Here is a 25,402-nt window from a genome sequence, read left to right on the forward strand (position 1 = left end):
ACCCCACCAATGCTCCATACAATTGCAGCAAAACATCCCTATACCTATACCCAAATCCTCTCAACATACCATTTGCCTTCTTTATTGACTTCTGTACCTGCGCGCATTCAGCGACTGATGCACGACGGCTCCTAGGTCTTGTTGAGTATCCACCTCTCTCAGTTTACATCCATTAACGTAATAATCTGTCTTTCTATTATTGTTACCAAAGTGGACAACCTCACATTTATACTGCACCTGCCATGCAGATGCCCACACACTCAGCCTGTCGAAGTCACACTGAAGCATCTCTGCATCCTCCTCATAGCTCACCCTCCTACCCAACTTTGTATCATCTTCAAATTTGGAGATAATACATTCAGTTATTTCTTTCAAATCATTAATATATAATGCGAACAGTTGGGGTCCTAGCACAGATCCCTGTGGAACCCCACTAGTCACTGACTACCAATCAGAAAAGGACCCATTTATGCCAACTCTTTGCTTCCTATCTGCTAATCAGCTTTCTATCCATGAGTCATTTGTCCGGACCTGGAGACTTATCCACTTTTAAGCCTGCCAACACCTCCAGCACCTTGTCCTTCCCTATGTCAATTTGCTCAAGAACCTCACGATCTCTCTGCCTGAATTCCATCCCATTGTCCTCATTCTCTTGGGTGAAGACGGATATGAAGTATTCGTTCAGCACTCTACCAATGTCCTCTGGCTCCAGCCACAGATTGCTCCCTTCGTCCCTAATGGGCCATACTCTTTCCCTGGTTACCTTCATCCCGTTGATATACTTACAGAATATCTTGGGATTTTCCTTACTTTTACCAGCCAGAGTTTTTTAATATCTCCTCTTTGCATTCCTAATTGCTTTCTTAAGCTCCACCCTGCACTTTCTATACCTCATTAATGTACCTCACTTGATTTACTCTCCTTGTACTGTTTAAAACGCATTCTTTTTCTTCTCTATGTATCTCTGGTCATCCATGGTTCTCTGGACTTGTTATTCCTACCTATCACCCTTGAGGGAACATGCTGGGCTTGCACTCTCCCCATTTCCTTTTTGCATGCCCACCACTGCTCTTCTGTAGATTTTCCAATTAGTAGCTGTTCCCAGTCTTCCTTGGCCAGATTCTGTCTTATTTTACTAAAATCCGCTCTTCCCCAATCCAAAACGTTTTTTTTTTAAGGTTTTCTATTTCCTTGCACAACAAGCTTAAATTGTACCATGTTGTGATTGTGATCACTAAAATGTTCCCCACCACCACCTCAACCACCTGTCTGGCTTCATTCCCCAGAATCAGGTCCTGCACAGCTCCTTTCCTTGTTGGATCCTCCAAATATTGATTTAAAAAGTTCTCCTGTACACATTTCATGAAATCTACTTCATCCAAGCCCCTAACACTTTGTGTGTCCCAGTTAATGTTGGGAAAGTTGAATATAATATATATAAAAAGTTAATATAATCACCCTATTTTATTGTTTTTACACACCTCCACAAACTGAGCACGTATTTGCTCCTCGATATCCTTCTGACTATCTGGGGGTCTATAATAAACACCTAACAATGTTGTTGCCCCTTTTTTATTCCTAAGCTCTACCCACAAAGCTTTATTTGATGTCCCCTCCAATATATCATCTCTCCCTACTGCAGTAACTGACTCCTTAACTAATAATGCAATGCTTCCTCCTCTCCTGTCTCGCCTTAAGATCTATGTCCCGAAATGTTGCGTTGCCAATCATGTCCTTCCTTCAACCATGTCTATGTGATGGCTACTATATCACAGTTTCACGTGTCAATCATTGCCCTCAACTCATTCATTTTACCTGTAATATTCCTGGCGTTAAAGTAAAGGCCATCCAGCCTGGCCTTACTCCCTTGAAACTTAATGCAGCTGCACTCCCTCTGACTTGTTTATTTTGCTGTATGATACTGTGCCCTTATTCCGCTAACAATCTATGTCCCCTCTCCCTGCCAAATTAGTTTAAACTCCTTCCAACGGCACTAGCAAAACGTCCCGCAAGGATGTTAGTCCCCTTCTAGTTCAGATGTCCCGTTTGTACAGGTCACAGAAGACAGAGGGTGGTAGTGGAAGGGTCTTTTTCCGGCTGGAGGCCTGTGACTAGTGGTGTTCCGCAGGGCTCTGTATTGGGACCTCTGCTGTTTGTGATTTATATAAATGATCTGGAAGAAGGTGTAACTGGGGTGATCAGTAAGTTTGCAGACGACACAAAACTGGCAGGACTTGCAGATAGTGAGGAGCATTGTCAGAGGCTACAGAAGGATATAGATAGGCTGGAAATTTGGGCAAAGAAATGGCAGATGGAGTTTAATCCTGATAAATGCGAAGTGATGCAGTTTGGTAGAAATAATGTAGGGAGGAGCTATACGATAAATGGCAGAACCATAAAGGGTGTAGATACGCAGAGGGACCTGGGTGTGCAAGTCCACAGATCCTTGAAGGTGACGTCACGGGTGGAGAAGGTGGTGAAGAAGGCATATGGCATGCTTGCCTTTATAGGACGGGGCATAGAGTATAAAAGTTGGGGTCTGATGTTGCAGATGTATAGAACGTTGGTTCGGCCGCATTTGGAATACTGCGTCCAGTTCTGGTCGCCACACTACCAGAAGGACGTGGAGGCTTTGGAGAGAGTACAGAGGAGGTTTACCAGGTTGTTGCCTGGTATGGAGGGGCTTAGTTTGAGGAGAGATTGGGTAAACTGGGGTTGTTCTCCCTGGAAAGACGGAGGATGAGGGGAGACTTAATAGAGGTGTATAAAATTATGAAAGGCATAGATAGGGTGAACGGTGGGAAGCTTTTCCCCAGGTCGGTGGTGACGTTACGAGCGGTCATAGGTTCAAGGTGAAGGGGGGGAGGTTGAACACAGATATCAGAAGAACATATTTTACACAGAGAGTGGTGGGGGCCTGGAATGCGCTGCCAGGCAAGGTGGTGGAGGCGGACACACTGGGAACATTTAAGACGTATCTAGATAGCCACATGAACGGAGTGGGAATGGAGGGATACAAAAGAATGGTCTAGTTTGGACCAGGGAGCGGCTCGGGCTTGGAGGGCCGAAGGGCCTGTTCCTGTGCTGTATTGTTCTTTGTTCTTTGTTCTATAAGAACATAAGAACTAGGAGCAGGAGTAGGCCATCTGGCCCTTCGAGCCTGCCCCGCCATTCAATACGATCATGGCTGATCTTTTTGTGGACTCAGCTCCACTTACCCACCCGCTCACCATAACCCTTAATTCCTTTACTGTTCAAAAATGTATCTATCCTTGCCTTAAAAACATTCAATGAGGTAGCCTCAACTGCTTCACTGGGCAGGGAATTCCACAGATTCACAACCCTTCGTGTGAAGAAGTTCCTCCTCAACAAGGAGAAATTTCTGCCAATTAAATATTGGGAAATTCAAAGGCATTGTCTTTGGCCGTACCACTTACATATTGCTTGATCTCCAAATGAAAGCCATGTTCTGTACAATGGTCTTATTGTTATAAAGCAACACATTATAGACTTGTCATGAACAATGCCACTAAAAATCTACCAATAGTGTCCCAAATGCTTTAATATATGCCTGTGGACACATGTTTACATTTTTACTGGCTTGACTCTTGGGTTAATTGGCAGCATGTCACTGTTCTATTAATTGTTAGGTTCTCAAACTATGGCAATTTAATTTCAATTTTGGGGGTTGCCATTCTGACATGTTGGGCCCGATTCTCCCAAAAAAATTCTAAGTGCTGAATTGACAGGAAAAATGGTGTAATTCATGATTGTTTTTTAGTGGGAGTTCAGAATTGAATTTCCCATACTCTATGCACTGCAGAGGTCACAGTCATAAATATCATTAAAAGCTCGGAGGGGTGGGGCCTATTCAAGCCAGAGTCTGACAGTTCAGGGCCTATGTGCATGCGCAGTGGCCCCGATCTGCCAGCCTCCCGTTTGCTGGCCAGCTCGATTGCTGGCCAGCCTGGGACCCTCGCAATGCTGCTCCCCTAACACCCCAACAGCCTGATTGCAGCCCCCACGACCATTCTCAGGCTAGCCCCAATCTCCTCTGTACCCTGTCCCGGAACACCAGCCACACCCTCCAGCAGTGACAATCCCCTCCCAACCCCCACCCCGGCAGACCCCCTCACCCTGGCAGAGCCCCCCCCCGCAACAGCAGGCAGACCCCACCCCCCCCGGCAGACCAGCCCCTCAACACGCCCCAATCGCAAGCCTCCCTCCAGCCGTGACCAAAACCCAATGCAGAGTGGCGGTGGGACCAACCATCCCCAGCAATCACCCCTAAGTCCACATGAGGCCCCACTCCCTTGGCACTGCCCCATGCCTGATGGACAGTGCCATAGAGCCCCCTGGGCATGGGCACATTTTGCCTCTTGGGCAGTGCCAGGTTCACAGGCTGGCATTGCCAGGGTGCCTATGCCCCGGACATCACCCTACTGTCGCCCGACCCCTGGGGGGGGGCACTGATTGCCCTCCTTCACTCCAGCAGGTCTCCCGCTAGTTCCCCTAATGTGGGGAGCTACTCTAAACCCCGCCGGAGTGAATAACTCCTAGCGGGATGGGAGTTGCTATTGGGCTCGGAGAATTCAATCCCGGGCCTGATAATGACATTTAAATTACATTAAAAACAGATTAAAATCACTCACCTGATCTTCCCGCCAGTCTCCAGAATGGTCTCAACCACGCCTGCTCTCTGATGGTGGGAGACGCGCATGCGTCAGGAACATGTGCATGAATCCCACAAAATGGCCGACATGCGCACCTCCCAATCCGACGCTGCAAAAAACTAGTGCGTCACGATGGGAGAATCGGGCCCATTGTCTGTTTAAGAAGTTACAATGCATGAAATATATGTAACTGGTTGAATTAACAATGAAATGTAGCAGATTCTATCTTGGTTTAATTTTATAATTTGATTAGAATTCTTTTCAAATTTACTTCAATAATTAAGTCCAGTTTAAATTGAATGGTAAGCCACAATTTTCTGTACGTTTTAGGTGTTAAGTTTTTAAAACATTATTTGCTATAATTAAATATGCAATAGGTATACCATGATACTTCTCTGCTGTATTTGTAATTTTTATTTTATTTCTATCATAGTGTGATCTATTCTGTATTTAGATTTTTTTTAAAATACATTTGCTTAGACAATTTGTCTATTGAGTCTTCTTCTTTTGTGGAGGATGTTGAAGATTTATTAATTAATGGCATCATTTTTAATTTATAGGCTGTTCAGGGACGAGGAGGTGGTGGGTTACAAGAAAGAGACCTTCGTGTTGACCTGGGTTTCCGAGGAATGCCAATGACTGAGGAGCAGCGACGACAGTTTAGTCCAGGACCACGTACTACCATGTTCCGCATCCCTGAATTTAAGTGGTCCTCCATGCATCAGCGTTTGCTGACAGATCTGCTTTTTGCTTTGGAAACGGATGTACATGTTTGGCGGAGGTGAAGACACATTCGTGTTTTTTTTTAGTAAAGGACGGTAGAACTTGAATTTAAAAACAATATAGAAAAGAAATAAATTGTATTTGTATAATCCTGTTGGTATCCTTAATATGTCACAAAATGCTTTGAAGTATACTGTTGTTATTTAGGCAAATGTAGCTAATTTATCCACAGTAAAGGTTCACAAATAGCAAATGAATGACTGACCCGTTGAACGGTTTTTGTGGTGTTGGGTAATTGTCCATGTGGTTTAAACTGCTGTACAGGAACATGGAAGGGAATGAACAGTACTATAAGAGAATAGGTAAGTGGGGAATGTGGCGAACCTACTCATGTTCTTACAACAGAACTTCGATCTATTCAAATTCAGTCTGCACAATTTAACGTTCTGTTACATTTTGTGCGAACTTTTTCTCACTTTCTGTATCCACATTTGTAATGGATGATTCTCATGTAAGCTCATTGCTTTATGCAAGTTGACCAATACATTTTCACAAGTGGTCCAGAATGCTTTCTAAAAATCTGTCACTATTCCTTCCTCAATAACTGCAATTTCTGTTGTCCAAATACAAATATAAATAACTAAATAACAGTTTAAATAATTACATATTTCACAATTACCTCATTAAACATTTCCATTAGTCTGCATTTTATATTCTTATTCTGTCACAGGATGTTTTGGTGTTACTGTTTAGGCTAGTGTTTGTTGCTCTTGAGCCAACTTCTTAAACTGCTGCAGTTCATGTGGTGTAGGTACAGCCACAGTACTTTTAGGAAGGGAGTTCCAGCATTCTAACCTAGTGACAGTGAAGGAACAGCAAATTAGTTCCAAGTCAGGACGATGTGTGACTTGGAGGGGAACTTGCAGGTGGTGGTGTTCCCATGAATCTGTTGTCCTTTTCTTTCTGGGTGATAGGGGTTGCAGGTTTGGAAGGTGCCCTTGGAGAAGCCTTGGTGAGTTACTGCAGAGTAGATGGTATACACTGCTGCCATTCTGCATTGGTGGTAGAGGGAGTGTATGTTTAAGGTGGTGGATGGAGTAACAATCAACTGGGCTGCTTTGTCCTGGATGATTTCAAGCTTCTTGAATGTTGGTGCTTCACTTGCATCTTTTAATAACTTCATGAAGTTTTAATTGAAATTGAAGGCTCTACCAAAAGCCAGGACTTGCTATTTTTGTGCATAGCAGTAACTCTGTGAATGGATTGTACATTCGCAGTGTACCTAATTTCACAGAACTAGTACCGTTCAATCAGTTGTACTGAAACTCATTGCCAACCATAATTGAATAATTTTACGTCAAAAGATAAACCAGGCGTGATGTGTTAAATTGCTCGCTGAGTTTAGTTCAAAATTCCAGGAGGTTATGTAGTAGTTGTACACTGCCCTAGTCTGACACATCTTCAGTACCTCGTCTATCTCTGATTGACCAGATGTAAAGGCAGCTTTGAGAAGAGCAATGGATAACGACTGGATAATCTACACTATTCTTGTAAAGAGGTGCCTTGGAAGCGCTTTCTTATATCTTATTTTGGATTGTTCAGTGTGTGGCACATTTGGAAACCTGTTTAATATTTAATAGTTTCCAAAGCCAGATACTAAGAAATCCACCGAGGAGAACTTCTTGTGTTCCAATTTGGAATGTACACTGCTCATTGGGACAAATCTACTCACCTGTTTCCAGAGAGGTTGGGTGCAGGTTAGAAATTGCCATGAATTTGGAAATCCGCACGAATGCGCGTGATTACTGCAAAGTTAACTAAAGCTGTGAAATTCATCAGCATAGAGCATTGGTTATCTTCCAACTGTACGTACAACTGAAACCATCAGTGTTCTACATGGTTATGTGCAGTCAAATGGTAAAAAAAACTCACTAAATGAGCTAGCTCTTCAGGTCCAATTAATGAGCCAGTTCAGATAATCAAGATCAACAATGTCCTCATGTGCTCTGTGCTTTCCCTGGCTTAGGTATTGGCTGGTTGAGTCTGCATTGGAATGTTGACTTTATCCCAGTCATTCATTGCCAGGCACTAAGGAAGACCATCACATTTTGGTCATTAACTGAAAGATGCAAGCTTAAACTCTTACTATCAGGACAGCAGACACCAGGAGCTCTTTACAAAAGTAGCCCAATTCACCATAAAATATCAAAGTGCATTCCCATTGTCCTTGTGACCACAACTTGGACACGCAAATACCCTGTTGAATAATGGTTCCACTAATTGCAGTGCGTAGCTTCTGCAAGGGTTGCATCTGAATCATAGGAGCATAAGAACAGAAGTAGACCAGTCAGCCCATCGAGCCTTCTCCGCCATTCAATAAGATCATGGCTCACCGGACACTTCAATGCCTTTTACCCACAGTTATGGGTAACAATAACCTTTGGGTTACTGTTAATCAAAAATCTATTAATCTCTACCTTAAACATACTTAATGATTGAGCTTCCATGGCCCTCTGAGGTAGAGAATTCCAAAGATTCACAACCATCTGTGTAAAGAAATTTCTCATCATCTTGATCCCAAATGACTTCCCCTTTATTTTGAAGTTGTGCCCCCGGTTCTAGATCCCCCAACCAAGGGAAACATCTTCCCTGCCTCTACCCTATCTATTCCTTGAAGTATTTTGTAGATTTCAATGAGATCACCTCTTATTCCTCGAAATTCTAGAGAATACAGGCCCAACTCGCCCAATGTCTCTTCATAAGACAGTTCCGTCATCCCCGGGACAAGAGTGGTGAACCTTTGTTGTACTCCCTTTATGGCAGTAATATCCTTTCTGAGGTATGGGGACCAAAATTGCACACAGTACTCCAGGTGCAGTCTAACCAAACTTCTATATAATTGAAGCAAGAGCTCACCACTCCTGTGTCAAATCCTCCTGGATTAAGGCTAATATTCCATCAGCCTTCCGAATAGCTTGCTGCACCTGCATGTTAGTCTGCAGTGACTTACGGCCAAGGAGACCCAGATCCCTTTGTCCGTCTACACATTCTAATTTCTTAACATTCAGGAAGTACTGTGCACATTTGTCCCTTTTACCAAAGTGGATTACCTCACATTTTTCCATGTTCTATTCCATCTGCCCTGTTCTTGTCCACTTACTTAGTCTGTCCAAATCCTCTTGTAACCGCTTCATATTTTCTTCACAACTCACATTCTCGCCTCGCTTTGTATCATCCACGCACTTGGAAATATTATATTTGGCCCCCACATCCAAATCATTGATATGCATTGTGAACAGCTGGAGCCAAAGTACTGATCTTTGCGGTACCCCACTAGCTACAGGCTGCCAACATGAAAATGACCCATTTGTTCTTACTCTTTTCTGCCTGTTAACGGATTCTTTATCCATGCCAGTATATTACCTCCTATCCCATGTGCTTTTATTTTGCTAATTTACCTCCTATGAGGACTTTATCAAAAGCCTTTAGAAAATCAGAATAGATACCAAGCCCTGGATTTATTAACAGTGTGATCATATCTGTTGCTTTCATACAACACCTTCCAATAGCTGTGGTGTGAAGCGCCACCATTTCCTGATTAGTTATCAGTTTTTAAAAAATCTATCTTCGACTTGGTGGATATACCTGCATTGAACAGCTCGCAAAGGGCATAAGCCTTGACGTTCTAAGAAATTTAAGTTAGACCTACTCATCACCAATCCAGGTGCTTAGGAGAAATAATTGGCAAAAGGGAATATCTTGATGTGAGGTTAACTCCCCACCAGTTAGCCAGAAGTCTACTCTCCTTCAACCATTTCCACTTCTTGTCAGCTCCTAGCTTGGCCTTGGGGTTTGAACTTCTGACAAGTTTCTGAAGCATGCAGGAGAGCTAATGAACACGTCTTCAATTCCACAAACTTAACCTGCCATAAAACTTTGCTGTCATTGAATAAAGACAAGCAAAATCAATGCCAAGCTTTGAATCATGTCAACATGATCATTGAAGACTGTATTCAGGATGACGTTAGTTATCTCCAAACTCAAATCTTGAAATGTTTTCTAGATAACATCCTATCTGCCACCTTTCATAAGCTTCCAAAACACTGCTTCTTACATCCTACTCCATCAAATCCTGTCCACTGAACACCCCCGTTATTCATAGAATCATAGAATCATAGAAACCCTACAGTGCAGAAGGAGGCCATTCGGCCCATCGAGTCTGCACCGACCACAATCCCACCCAGGCCCTACCCCACATATTTTACCTGCTAATCCCTCTAACCTACGCATCTCAGGACTCTAAGGGGCAATTTTTAACTTGGCCAATCAACCTAACCCGCACATCTTTGCTAACCTTCATTGGTTCTTGGTTCCCCAACACCTGCAATTTAAAATCTGCATCCTTGTGTTTAGACTCCTTCATGGCCTTCTGTGACCAGGTGTCTAATTTTGTTCAACGTACTTCTGTGAAGTGCCTCAGGATGCTTTGCTACATTGAAGGTGTCGTATAAATATAAATTGTTGTCATTCCCTTTCTCCATAACCTCTCCCAGTTCTTTAATCTCAAGAAGTCTACCTTCCTCTGACTTGTACCTCTTGTACATATCGCTCTTTCTCAACTTCACCATTGGCGCCTGGAATTCCCTTACAAAATTTCTCCACTTTGTTGTCCTTTAAGACCTTCTGTAATGCTCATATTTTTACCAAACTTTCATCACACCCTTCCTACTGTTTCCCTCCTTTAGTTTGTTGTTTGTTTTTATCTAATCAAATCTTTGAATCACCTTGGGGTGTTTTTCTACTTCAAGTGTGCTAGATAAATATAAGTTGCTATATTACTTGTAAAGTTAGCCTCAGCCAAATCCAGGTAATGATAGGGGTCAACAAATTCGAGTAAATATTGGGGGTGATCTTACTGGCTCGTCCTACCAGTCGATTGGTTAGGCGAGCTGGTAAGATCGGACAAGAGGTGAAAAATCGGACTCGCGCCTGGCTTCTCACCTCTTATGCTGTCACCAGCCCTGTTTTGCCAGTGAAATCAGGTTTGCACCCATAAAGGGCGTGAAGCCCACTTGAATATTTATGAGGTCATTTGAATATAATTAGTGTCCCGGATACTGTTGTCCATGCTCACTGGAACTTATCTGTTCACCTGTCGAAGATCACGTATGAACCTTACCAATGGGGACCAGACGTGATGGCCGCACTAGTGGGACCAGAGGCCATTGAAGCCCCCCAGGTGGTCAGGGGCAGGGCAGGCAGTGCTCCTTGGGCAATGCTACCCTCTGGAAGTGCACACTGGGTGGCCAAGGGGGCAGGGGCCTGAGGGGAGGGGGCTGAGCCCGAAGGGGACAAGCCCATGATGGGGGCAGGGCCATAACGGGAACAGGACCATGACAGAGGGTGGGGCAATGAAAGGGGTGGGGTCATGGTGGGGAGATAGTGACAGGGGAGCTCCGTGAGGTGGGTACTCTGCATCGCCTTCTCAATGACGCCGCTAGAGCTCAGCAGCCGACTTCCTGGCGTGAATAGTCTCTGCCCACTCCCCTTGCTGGCAAGAATAAGACTTGGGCTCTTTTTTTTTCTAAATGCCTTACGATTGCATTTGGGAGCTTGTTTTCACACTCGTTTGGCACTTAGAATTGTTTTGGTAAGATCACCCCCACTATTTGTATTTTCCTGTCCAGACCTTTCAAATACCCTCTAGAAATCTGAATGTAAAACTGTACCTGAGACTGCCATATGCTAACAGTGTGAGATAATCACACCAAAGAAATCAGAGGCTATTATTTTGCTGACTTTTGAAATTTAATCTAATTTCTTTTCCTCTCAATTTTTACTTGGCTGGTTAAAAGTTTGATTGCAGTAAATCTAACACAGTCTAATGTATCTTTAGTGATTTAACAATTTCAGACTAGCAATTAAGGGGTAGTAACATTGTTATTTTAATAATTTGTGTTTTTGCAGCCACACGACAAAGTCAGTGATGGATTTTGTGAATAGCAATGAGAACATTATTTTTGTGCACAATACAATTCACCTCATTTCCCAGATGGTAGATAACATAATCATTGCTTGTGGAGGAATTTTGCCTTTGTTATCAGCGGCCACATCCCCATCTGTAAGTATGAAGCATGATACAATCTCATGTTATTGACCGGAGTTAGTCAGCAGTTCCATAAAATAGTGTAATATTTAAAATTCTATATCGGACAGAAATGATTGTGTTAAAGTAACATTGTTAAAGTAAAATATATCTACCTTTTTAAGTAATTTAATAATTGCAAAGTTAACCATTAATTTAACAAATATCAAGTTTTAGGTTTTAACATGCAGGTGTATGGATTACATGATTGTGCAAATAAATTTGCTGTCAACTGCTTACTTTGCATTCCATGTTGTTATTGCAACATAAATGTAAAATCATCCGACTGAATTTTAAATATGAGTTCTTCATTCTATGCTTTGTACAGAACTAAAATGTGCTGAAACAGTAATATTACAGTGAAGTGTACTTCAATGTATAGAACATAGAACATAGAAAGTCACAGCACAAACAGGCCCTTCGGCCCACAAGTTGCGCCGATCACATCCCCACCTCTAGGCCTATCTATAGCCCTCAATCCCATTAAATCCCATGTACTCATCCAGAAGTCTCTTAAAAGACCCCAACGAGTTTGCCTCCACCACCACCGACGTCAGCCGATTCCACTCACCCACCACCCTCTGAGTGAAAAACTTACCCCTGACATCCCCCCTGTACCTACCCCCCAGCACCTTAAACCTGTGTCCTCTCGTAGCAACCATTTCAGCCCTTGGAAATAGCCTCTGAGAGTCCACCCTATCCAGACCCCTCAACATCTTGTAAACCTCTATCAGGTCACCTCTCATCCTTCGTCTCTCCAGGGAGAAGAGACCAAGCTCCCTCAACCTATCCTCATAAGGCATGCCCCCCAATCCAGGCAACATCCTTGTAAATCTCCTCTGCACCCTTTCAATGGCTTCAACATCTTTCCTGTAATGAGGTGACCAGAACTGCGCGCAGTACTCCAAGTGGGGTCTAACCAGGGTCCTATAAAGCTGCAGCATTATCTCCCGACTCCTAAACTCAATCCCTCGATTAATGAAGGCTAGTACGCCATACGCCTTCTTGACCGCATCCTCCACCTGCGAGGCCGATTTAAGAGTCCTATGGACCCGGACCCCAAGGTCCTTCTGATCCTCTACACTGCTAAGAATGGTACCCTTCATTTTATACTGCTGCTCCATCCCATTGGATCTGCCAAAATGGATCACTACACACTTATCCGGGTTGAAGTCCATCTGCCACTTCTCCGCCCAGTCTTGCATTCTATCTATGTCTCGCTGCAACTTCTGACATCCCTCCAAACTATCCACAACACCACCTACCTTGGTGTCGTCAGCAAACTTACCAACCCATCCCTCCACTTCCTCATCCAGGTCATTTATGAAAATGACAAACAGCAAGGGTCCCAGAACAGATCCCTGGGGCACTCCACTGGTCACTGACCTCCATGCAGAGAAAGACCCCTCCACAGCCACTCTCTGCCTTCTGCAGGCAAGCCAGTTCTGGATCCACAAGGCAACAGCCCCTTGGATCCCATGCCCTCTCACTTTCTCAAGAAGTCTTGCATGGGGGACCTTATCGAACGCTTTGCTGAAGTCCATATAGACCACATCCACCGCTCTTCCTTCGTCAATGTGCTTGGTCACATTTTCAAAGAACTCAACCAGGCTCGTAAGGCACGACCTGCCCCTGACAAAGCCGTGCTGACTACTTTTGATCATACTAAACTTCTCTAGATGATCATAAATCCTGTCTCTCAGGATCCTCTCCATCAACTTACCAACCACTGAGGTTAGACTCACCGGTCGGTAATTTCCCGGGCTGTCCCTGTTCCCTTTCTTGAATATAGGGACCACATCCGCAATCCTCCAATCCTCCGGAACCTCTCCCGTCTCCATCGACGATGCAAAGATCATCGCCAAAGGCTCCGCAATCTCCTCCCTCGCCTCCCACAGTAACCTGGGGTACATCCCATCCGGTCCCGGCGACTTACCAACCTTGATGCCATTCAATAGTTCCAACACATCCTCTTTCTTTATGTCCACATGCTCGATCCTTTCTGTCCTCCGCAATCCAGCAGTACAACCACCCAGATCCCTTTCCACCGTGAATACCGAGGTAAAGTATTCATTAAGCACCTCCGCCATTTCTAACGGTTCCGCACAAACTTTTCCCCCTTCACCTTTTAAGGGTCCTATGCCTTCACATCTCATCCTTTTACTCTTGACATATTTGTAGAAAGCCTTGGGATTCTCCTTAATCTTACCCGCCAAGGTCTTCTCATGACCCCTTCTCGCTCTCCTAATTTCCTTCTTAAGCTCCTTCCTACATCGCGTATACTCCTCTAAATCCTTAACTTATCTGTTAACAAGTCCATTATGTAGAAAAGAAAAAAAATCCAGTTGCACAACAGAAGTGTGTGAGCGAATTGTGCCATGGACATGGGTGGGGTTGACACTCTGGTTAGTTCTGAGGTACTCAATTTTAATAGCTATATATATGATGCTCATGGCAAAGATTGGTTCATAAACTGGGAACATTCTGGCACAGCAGCTGAAGGGAGTTGCTGCTTAATGAAGCACTGGCACTTTCTTTGCTTTGCAGGTGCTGGATTTGGGTTTTGCTGGCATATTAGAGACGGCTGAAGTGAGTGCAAGGGCCCAGAGAGGATGGAATATTATTCCCTTTGCAGAGAGAGACATGGAGATAATTTTGCAAGAGGCAAAAGAAAGTGGGATTGCTTATTTAGTTTGAAGCAGTAACGGAAAGCAGCTGCCTGCTTGTGGGAAGCTTTGCAAAAAGTATATGAAGTTCCCTGTATTCATTTATTTTTTCACTTACCTCAGTTTGCTCACACTTTTTTCTAAAACTTACTCTATTCCAATCTGGTCCCTTGTTTTTGTCTAACTTTCCTTTTCTGTTTGCACCTTATGGATAAGTTGAGCCTTGGAGAAGCAGAACAGGAGATTCTGGTCATAGGGTAGGGGAATTGATAGAGAGAAAGTTGGATGTTCAGGATCAAAATGAAGGGGGTTAGACAGAAATTCAGCTCATTGAGAACGGGGGGAAGCTGCAAGGGTCAGATATAAACAGTTGAGTTTCATCCTGCTGGTGAAGGTACTGCTTACTGTAGGGTTGGAGATGTCAGGGATGAGGTGTTATGAAGCTGTTAATAGAGAGAGAATTCACCTGGGTTATCTTTACCCTCCAGGATCATCCTGCAATAGTGATGGTTTTGACAGAGGAGAGCAAGGCCCAAGTCAAGTTAGGTCTGGAAATGGATAAGCCAAGCCAGGGTGCATTGAAAAGGCTGGTGTTTATGTCCTTTAGATTTAAGAGAACTAAGATCAGGGTCATTCAAAGGGATGGGAGATTAAGCTTTTGCTGGGGAGAAGATTCATCTGACTTAGTAATTGAGTAAATACTAAATGCAGTAATTTAAATTACTAATTAAATTTGGTAATTATACAGATACAATGATATTGTGGTAGATGAAGGATCAAAATAATGGTATATGGAGGGCCAAAATCTAGACATTTTGAATGTTTGAGAGTACAATTATAAGCACAAGGTGGGTTGTGGGGTAACAGGAAGGGATTCCAAGTGGGTTGTAAGAGCGTCTGGGTATTTTTGTATATGGAATATGAGGAAGTAGTTGGAGAAAACCTGCCAATGATCAAACCAATAGATCTTGGGATGTAAGCCTGACTTGAATATTACAGTGAATGTGGGTAGGCATGTTTCTATGGGAGGGAACTGCTATTTTTCCAAAAGGTTTTGGAGATACCAGTGACATCCAAATTATCTTCTGGAAACATCCATCTATTTTGAATGTTTGTCCCCAGCTTTAGCAGGAAAATATTTTAAGATTCATTCTATGCAAGCTATCTTGACCTGTGTAACTGAAATGTTGAAATTTTGTCACCATCAGATGCTCTGCCTCTTTTATCCAAATAGAGCTACAAAGATTATCCATAGAATCTCTACAATGCATAAGCAGGCCACTTGGCCCATTGAGACTCCATCGACACTCTAAAAGAGCATCTTATCCAGACCCACACCCCCTCCCTATTTCCTTAGCCCTGTGCATTTAACATGGTTAATCCACCCAACCTACACATCTTTGGACATTAAGGAGCGATTTAGCATGGCCAATCCACCTAACCTGCACATCTTTGGGCTGTGGGAGGAAACCAGAGCACCCGGAGGAAACCCACGCAGACAAGGGGAGAAAGTGCAAACTCCACACCCAAAGCCGGAATTCGACCCGAGTCTCTGGAGTTCTGAGGCAGCAGTGCTAACCACTGTGCCGCCCTGGTCTTCCCTCCCAAATTGCAGAGCTGACTTTTATATTGAGTTGGTATTTTTAAGCGTTCAACTGGTTCAGATGAACTGCACCCTTCCAGAACAGAAAACAACTCATTTATCTACAAACACAACAATTTCTGTCTTATTCTGTGACTCCATTGAGTCATCAAAACAATTGGTCCTTCTCTTCTGAGTAATTGCAATCGACTGACTACAATCTAGGGATGATTGAGCCACCTGCTTCATCCTCAAATTTCTCCTATAATGGCTTTTTACAAGAACAGATTTCCGATCCAGTATGTTCATTAATATTAGTGTGCAAACTCTTCAGTCTTTTCATTTTTTCCCTTCAGACCACCCAACTTACTACCCAAAACCTCTTCAAAAAAAACAATAACCATCTGAGTGAACCATCTTGATTTTGAATGGCTCAGCATTGATGTATAATGGCAACTTCTATGGTAAGAGTTTTAACAACACCAGGTTAAAGTCCAACAGGTTTATTTGGTAGCAAATGCCATTAGCTTTCGGAGCGCTGCTCCTTCGTCAGATGGAGTGGATATCTGCCACTTAATATCACTCCATTTGACGAAGGAGCAGCGCTCCAAAAGCTAATGGCATTTGCTACCAAATAAACCTGTTGGACTTTAACCTGGTGTTGTTAAAACTCTTACTGTGCTTACCCCAGTCCAACGCCGGCATCTCCACATCACAGCTTCTATGGTGCCAGGAATCTCCTTGAACATGTTCTTATGGCCACATATAACTTGAGCATTTATAAACTGAATACTGTTGCTATTCTGTTGACATGGGTTCCACCAATGACTTTCAGAAACCCAGTTATAGTGAAAAAGTGAAGATCTCCCTCTTGATTAATTTTCTTTGGAACAATTATGACATTCTTATGACGTGGCAAACAAATCATCAATGACCTGTTGTGTGCAGTACCCTTATGTAGATAAATTGAAATAACAAATGCCACTCAAGACAGCTTAAAAGCAGCCAGAAGCAAGGATTTTCAAAGCAATAGTGGCTTTTACTGCCAAAGGTAGAGCTATTTCTATCATGGACAAAATTTGGAGGCCTGACAGCAATGGACAGAAGACTTCCGAGACTCTTGAGTTCCCAGTAAAGCATATGTGGTGTCGACAGAACTTGTAAGATGTGCCCAGGTTAACTATTTGTCATCTTACACCACCTCCTTGTACAAGAGTAGTCTGCTCAGACCATCTCCAATAAAGGCAAATTTGCATCCACTCATATTTGTAGAATAGCTTCTTCTCATCAGCTAGCTTCCTTAATGCAAGAGGGATTCCCAGTTGAAATATTCATTTTTTGTTGGTGGGGGGGAGCTGTTTTTACTGAGAACATTTTCCAGAATGATATGCAATAACGGTGGGGAAAATGGAGAAAATAGCCATAAATTACGAAGTAAAGGACAGTGAGACCAAACAACTTAATTGTCACTTGCAATACATCTTTAAGAACCCAAGTTTGGAAGTATGATGGAAGTGCATGTGTGTTTGCTTCAAGCTATGAAATTGTATTTGATTGCAACTACTGGAAAATGCAAGGGAGGAAAGTTTTACCTGAACTTGCAAACTTTTCAGACCTCTGTTAAAACTTAAATACCACGTTTTGTGAGCTACTGTGAGTAGTTAGTAAGCACAAAAAATTACTTACTGGTATCACACAGCTCGTAATTTTGCAGTCTCTATCAAGCTTTCTGCCCATGGTTGGTACATGCATCCATTATTCCATGGTGCATTGAGTGGAAAATCTTCCTGATCACTCCTGTGCATTTATTGTCGATCTTAACCCTGCACCAGGATGTGAGTTTTGATTATGTTTGATTATTTTTGTGCACAATTTCCTTTTGATCTTTGTGGCATTCCAGAGGCAGAAGGAAGTGTTGCATTTTGAAAAATTAAGATACAGAATAGAAATAATTTATTCTCAGTCATGTTTCATAATTTGAAATAATTTAAATTATTCTTTTGGAAAACCATCCATCAAAATGATTAATGTTGAATTTGCCATCTAAAACTTCCTGTGATAAATGTTAGCAAAGGATAGTTCCAACCATGTTCAAAATCAGCAATTCAATTATTAAATCCATAACCCATTTCCTTTCAGTTATCTCTAATTGAGTTTTTAAGGCTGAATATAGTACATAAGAAATTATGATTTTCAAATTTATTTGTTATTTTTCTTTCTCTAAATTAATTCTTACTGTTTTCTTTTTGTGCTGTATTTTTGCATATCACATGTCCAGAGTTCTAAGGTTAGTATTTCTACTTTTTGATTTTAATTGAATTAATTTGAAAGTGATTAAATCTTCCATATAATCACTTAATATGGGAACAAATAATGTCTGTTTTAATTAATGATATAAGGAAGTTAGTAATTTGTTGCAGTGGAGCACTCTTGTCTTGGTTTTCAATATCTGAACTTATAATTTACTTGGAAAGAAGAACAAGTATTCAGAAAAGGGGTTTTTTCTGCTTGTCTACTATAACATCAGCGGATGAGTCATGGAAACTCATGAAACACGCACAAATATTTTCCTGGTACTTCTGAGGAATTTCCCACTGAAATGGCAGTCAGGTGGGAGAACCTCCATGGAAATTCACTTGCAAAGTGATGAATGGTTAAGAAATATGCATTATTTGCAAATGTTTCGTATCCTGCAAAATATTGATTGCTAAAATGTTATTCATGTAGATGGCCAATAATATTCTCTCACACAACTGTAATGCAAAACTTAAAAATGGTTGAAATACCAAATAGTATCTGAAAATATTTAGTTATGATATGCAAATTGATAATTCCAAGTATCGGTTAGTGTATAAATATCATTTAAGAGCTGAGAATGATGAGAGAACCATTTGAATGAGTTGCAGAAGGTATTTAGGTGTGTGCAGCCAAAAGAATGCAATAAAGGTTAGCTCGCATGATAATTGATGATATATTACTCAAATTAAAAATTGCATTACTAAGCTGCTATCAACTTGAAAAATATCGAAGTGGACTCCCTTGTCTTCAAAGTTGTGTTAATTTTTATAGCACAGTGATATGACTTTGCCATGCTTCAATTACACTTGATCATTATTATCTTATGCTTAGTGACTGAAGTTTTGTTTGGGAAAAACAGTGAGAGATTAGATTCCCTGAATTTGAATTATTTATTTTGATTCTCAGAATATTTCAAACATGGTTTTTTTAAAGCCTTAAATTTAAAAATTTGAGCTTTCAAAAGTATCCTGCAATTAATTTGAATACTTCGATGTTAAAGTATATATCCACAGGGAATGTTGGTAAATTACAGTAACACAATCAGTGTCGAAATTGCACTTAAACATATACAGCATATATAATTTTCTAGTATCCTGCTTGATAGCAATTTTCTGTTTCACTGGCCCTTCCTGTATATGTACAGATTTTCCTTATAAACTCTGTTATACCCACTTTTCCTCCCACGTGTTATTAAAAACTGTTGCTATCTTCAAAAGACCAACACAGTGGATTCCAGAGCCCCAGTGGACAGTGGGAGACTCCACAGCCCGGGCAAGTCACTCGTAAGTTAAAAAAAATTATATATGCTGCATATAGAAATCATAGAAATTTTACCTAAGATAAAGTAATTGAAGTGTTCAGCTTTATTTTCATAGTATATGATAGCATGAGAAGCTATCTATTGTAGTAGAAGCTTGTAAGATGCTACCATCCAAGTTTTTTTTAGTAAATAAGCTGAAAATTCAAACTTAATCAGCTACAATATTTTTCTGAATTAATTTCAACAGTGTGTTAAAAAATCGGTATTTTTGAAGGAAAAGGTTTGTGTACTATTACATGTGTGTTTTGCCTGTTTTTATTTAAAAGACTGAGCTGGAAAACATTGAGGCGACCCAAGGCATGTCAACAGAAACAGCAGTAACATTCTTAAACAGGCTGATGGCCATGGTTGATGTCCTAGTTTTCTCGAGCTCACTCAATTTCAGTGAAATTGAAGCAGAAAAAAACATGTCATCTGGAGGCTTAATGCGGCAATGCCTGAGGCTTGGTGAGTCTGTAGGTTTTATATTTGCAGAATCTAAAAATGATTATGACACAAGGAGGCCACTAAGCCCATCAGACCTTCGACAAGAGCAATTTAACTAGCCCCAGTCATATATCATAGAATCCCCACAGTGCAGAAAGAGGCCACCCAGCCCATCAAGTCCACACCGACCACAATCCCACCCAGGCCCTACCCCCATATCCCTACACATTTACCCGCTAATCCCTCTAACCTACGCATCTCAGGACACTAAGGGGCAATTTTAGCATGGCCAATCAACCTAACCCGCACATCTTTGGACTGTGGGAGGAAACCAGAGCACCTGGAGGAAACCCATGCAGACACGAGGAGAATATGCAAACTCCACACAGACGGTGACCCAAGCCGGGAATCGAACCCAGGTCCCTGAAGCTGTGAAGCAGCAATGCTAACCACTGTGCTACCGTGCCGCCCAACTATCTATAGTCCTGCATTTTTTTTATTTCAGGTGCTTATTTAATTCCTTTCTAAAATTCATCATTGAATCTGCCTTCATCACCCTATCAGGTAGTGCATTCCAGTTTGTGACCACTTGCTGTGTAGGAACATTTTTCTTCACATTACTTTTAATTCTTTTGTCAAGCACTTCAAATCTGTTCCTTTTGGTTTTCAACCCTTTTGCCAACGGCAGCTGTTTCTCTGTCTTCTTTTCCTACACGTGTCGTGATTTTGACCACGACTATAAAACCTCCCCTCAAACTTCTCTAAGGAGAATAACCCCAGCTGTTTCAATTTAGCCATGTAACTGAAATCCCTCATTCCTGGATCCATGATTGTAATTTTTTTCTTCACTCTTTCTAAAGTTTCCACATTCTTCCTAAAATGTGGTGCCCTGAATAAGACATAATTCTCTGATCACGGTAGAGTGTTTTATAAAGGTCCACTATAACTTTTTGCTTTTGAACTCTGTGTCTCGATTTATGAAGGCCAGGATCTCGTATCCTTTTTTAACTGCTTCCTCAATCCACCTTGCCACCTTCAATGATTGGTGCACATATATCCCCAGATTCTTCTGCTCCTGCATCCGCCTTTTCGAGGCTGTTAACTTTTAAATGAAATTTCAAATTCCAGAAAGAAGAGCACCTGAAAATTTCTTGTTTTAAAAATGTTACAGGATCAAATTACTAAATACACTATTGACTGGGACACTATTTTCTTTTGTGTCCAGTCAAAAACTGGACACAAAACCTACACTTCAAACTGTAGAAATAAATGGTTCCTTTTTACCTATGACACATGGAATTACAGCTCTTATTCCATTACTCCTAACTTTCAATAGGTTGCTTCCTTTTTATATTTCCAGCCTAATGGCCATAGTTGATGTCCTAGTTTTCTTGAGCCCACTCAATTTCAGTGAAAGCCCAGAACTATCTCAAACTGTGAAGTTTACATTGTAGATTTTGTTCTCTAACTCCAAGCTAGGCAAATCTTACAGTTTCCTTTGACTCCTCATGAACTCGGTTTTCAAACCGTGAGTAAGTTCCCAACCATGCTCTCAGGGTGATCAAGTAGAGTCTGGATTTTCTTTGGTTGATTCTATCTTTTGCTCCCTAGCTCTCAAGTTGGCTACAGATCACACGAGACAGAACAGGTCACAAGACTGCTTTTATCTATCCCATATTTAAAACTAGTCCCAAAATATGAACTAAATGTTATGAACTAAAAAATATGACCTGAAAACATAATCTTGCAAACTTCAGAATTGCAATCATTCATCCTGCTAATGTACATCACTTTGTACTTTCCTAGATAAATCACATCTGCCATATATCTGCCTTTTCTACCAGCTTACCCATGTCCTTTGAAGCCTATCACTGTCCTCCTCATAATGCTTCCAAGTATCGTATAATTTGCAAATTTTGAAATTGTGCCCTCTGTACCCTAGTTCAGATTACAAAACAGTAAAGCAGTGATATTAGTACCAACCCCTGGGGAACATGGCAGTATAGCCTCCTCTCGTCTGAAAACAATGTTTCACCAAAACTCTGTTTTTTTCGCTATTTAGACAATTTCAGATCCATTCTGCCATTGCCCTTTTTATTCCATATGTCAGAGTCTGGGTATTGTCCACAGAGTAACTTGCCTCTTGATGCAGCAAAGCCTGTCGACAATCTACAAAACACAAATCAGGAGTTGCTGCTTGGTAAACAAGGGTTTACCAAGGCATTGCTGGATCATAAGACATATGAACAGAAGTGGGCCATTTGGCCCATCGTGTCTGCTCCACCATTCAATGAGATCATGGCTGATCTGATATCATAGAATCCCTACAGTGCAGAAGGAGGCCATTCGGTCCATCGTGTCTGCACCGACTCTCCGAAAGAGCATCTTACCCAAGACCCACCCATTCCAGTAACCTTGAGCATATACCATGGCTAACCCACCTAACCTAACATAACCTAACCTACATATTTTGGAATACTAAGAACAATTTAGCATGGCCAATCCACCTAACCTGCACACTTCTGGACTGTGGGAGAAAACCCACGCAGACACGGGGAGAACGTGCAAACTCCACACAGTCAACCAAGGCTGGAATCGAACCCAGGTCCTTGGTGCTGTGAGGCAGCAGTGCTAAACACTGTGTCATCGTGCCACCCTCCTCATTTCCATCTTCAACTCCACTTCCCCATCTTACCCCCATGACCCTTGATTTCCTTACCAATTAAATTAAATCTGCCTATCTCAGCCTTAAACATACTTAACGACTCAGCCTCTACAACTCTTTGAAGTAAACAGTTCTGCAGATTCACTACCCTCTGACTGAAGAAATTCCTCCTTATCTCTGTTTTAAATGGGAGACCCCTTATTCTGAGATTATGCCCTCTGGTCCTTGACTCTCCCTTGTCAAGCTCCCTGAGAATCTATATGTCTCAATCAGGTTGCCTCTCATTCTTCTAAACTCCAATGAATACAGACACAACTTATCTAACTTCTCCTCATAAGAAAATCCCTCCATACCTGGATCAACCTAATGAACCTTCTCTGGATTGCCTCTAATGCCAGTATATCTTTCCTTAGATAAGGGGACCAGGTGTGGTCTAACTAGTGCCTTGTATAGTGTTTGCAAAACTCCCCTACCTTTATACGCCATTCCGCTTGAAATAAACACCAGCATTTAATTTGTTTTCCCAATTACCTGCTAAACTTGCATGCTAGCTTTATGCACAAGGACCCCCAAATCCTTGTGTGCTGCAGTTTTCTGCAGTGTTTCTCCACTTAGATAACACTCAGCTCCTTTATTCTTCCTACCAAAGTGCATAACTTCACATTTTTCTGCATTATATTCCATCTACCAAGATTTTGACCTCATACTTAACCTGTCTATATCCGTCTGTAGACTCTGTATCATCCTTACCACATCCTTTCCACTTGTTTTTGTGTGATCTGCAAACTTGGCAATAGTACATTCACTTCCCTCATCCAAGTCATTAATATATATTGAAATAATTGTGGCCTCAGCATGAATCCCTGTGGCACTCCACTAGTTGGTTACAGGTTGCCACCCTGAAATGCACCTCTTATTCCAGATCTCTGTCTTCTATCAGTTAGCCAATCCTCTATCCATGCTGATATACTACCTCTGACACCATGAGCTCTTACTGTATTAAGAACCTTTTGCGTGGTACCTTATCGAATGTTTTTTTGGAAATCCAAGTAAGTTACTTCTACTGGTTGGCCATTAGCTATCCTGCTCATTACCACTCTAAAGAATCAGGAACCAATGTAGGGAATCAAGCACAGGGATAATAGGCGAACAGGTCTTCGAAGGTAGGATAAGGTCAACAGAGCTTTCAATGACCAAAGGTGGAAGGTCAACAAGGAGAGAGAGTATTGGAAAAGTCAAGTGTGGATAGTTACAGATAGTTTAAACTGTAAATCCAAGCAATGTGTATCCTGATTCAGAAGCTCACAACTTCTGTACAGGAAGTTGTACTTTTCGCCATTTGCAGAATTCTAGATTTAGGTATTTGCCTATAGAGTTCAATATCAGAATGGAACTTAATGCAAGTAGATTATTTCAACTATATCTCCATCTTAATCTGAAATATTAGCCTAGATTATGTGTTTAAATGCTGAGTAGGACTTGAATCCATAAGCTCTGACATAGGTGCCTAAATCTTGCTGCAGTTTACACTGACAGGATCTTACAGTCCTGCCAACGGAGTACCCCTGTCATGGGTTTTCCAGCTGCGAGGGGTGCATTCAATGGGAAACCCAGTTGACAATAGTGGGACCATAAGATCTCGCCACCAGTGAGCAGCAAAACATGCCGCGGGGGGAGGAATATCCCGCCCAACAATGAGCATTGTACCAACTGCACCAAGCTAATGGGTGGGATTTTATGGCCTCGCTCGTCCTGGAACCGTAAAATCCTGCCCCAAGGTCAACGGATCTTCCCATTGTCCGTCCCTCGCCTGCTCCAAATCCTGTGGCAAGTGGGTCGATAAAATTCCAGCCAATGTACAAAATTTTCCTCTTGTTTTTTTCTTCAGTACTTTAGCTTCATCCTTTTTACTTGTCCACTATATTGTACTCTTGTTTCTGATCCTTAATAATCTATGTCAGGCATTAAACCATTGAATTATTAAAGTACAGAAGGACTCCATTCTACCCAACTCTCTGCCAGAACAATTCAGCTAGTCACATTTCCATAGCTCTGCAATGTTTTTCTTCTCATGTCCTTATCGAATTCCTTTTTAAAATCCAATGATTGTATCTGTCTCCACCACATTCTCAGACTGTGTCCTCTAGATCTCAACCACTCACTGAGTAGAGATGCTTTTCCCCTTGGTGCCTTTGGTTCTTTTGCCACTTACTTTTGATCTCTATCTTCTGGTCCTTGGCTCTTTCAATGATAGGGTAATTTCTGGACCCATCATTATTTGGAATATCTTTTTAAAAATCTCCTCTCAACTTTCTCTAAGGAGTACTACCATAGACGTACAGGAGAATTTATAGCTCAGGTGGAGGCCATTTGGCCCATCCTGTACATGCTGGCCAAAATAGTTATCCAGCCTGATATCTTACCTGTGCTGCACTGTTGAATGAATCCATCCACGAGTAGTGAATAGTAATTGGAAATGTTTCTCTTGGCAGGATAGGGGGATATTTAATTTCGTGTCAGTTTTTTGATCCTATAACTTTTTTTGATCCTATAACTTGCACATCAGAATTATTTTCCTGTCCTTACTATTCAGTACACAGTACACACCTTGTTTGTTCGAAATTTTGCAAAAAAAACCTTTAGATTATCCATTGCTTTTAGTTTGAGATTTTAGGACCCTTATTCGCATGTGCAGACATAAGAACAAAGAAAATTACAGCACAGGAACAGGCCCTTCGGCCCTCCAAGCCTGCACCGACCATGCTGTCCGACTGAACTAAAACCCCCTACCCTTCTGGGGACCATACCCCTCTATTCCCATCCTATTCATGTATTTGTCCAGACGCCCCTTAAAACTCACTATCAAATCTGCTTCCACTACTTCTCCCGGCAGCGAGTTCCAG

At 41.9% G+C, this 25,402-nt stretch overlaps 1 protein-coding gene across 14 annotated transcripts in view; it reads left to right on the top strand.

Annotated features, from left to right (window-relative positions):
• The window catches only part of nbeaa (neurobeachin a), an 812,689-nt gene that overhangs the window by 276,149 nt on the left and 511,138 nt on the right, over positions 1 to 25,402 (top strand). For all 14 annotated transcript variants that reach the window (XM_078222243.1, XM_078222244.1, XM_078222247.1 and 11 more), the window contains 4 exons: positions 5,234 to 5,454; positions 11,364 to 11,517; positions 19,305 to 19,370; positions 19,675 to 19,855. In XM_078222243.1, coding sequence (XP_078078369.1) covers positions 5,234 to 5,454; positions 11,364 to 11,517; positions 19,305 to 19,370; positions 19,675 to 19,855 — 622 coding nt within the window. The remainder of the gene's footprint in view (positions 1 to 5,233; positions 5,455 to 11,363; positions 11,518 to 19,304; positions 19,371 to 19,674; positions 19,856 to 25,402) is intronic.

This window comes from Mustelus asterias, chromosome 10, assembly GCF_964213995.1.
Source record: "Mustelus asterias chromosome 10, sMusAst1.hap1.1, whole genome shotgun sequence".
In the NCBI taxonomy this organism is placed as follows: Eukaryota; Metazoa; Chordata; class Chondrichthyes; order Carcharhiniformes; family Triakidae; genus Mustelus; species Mustelus asterias.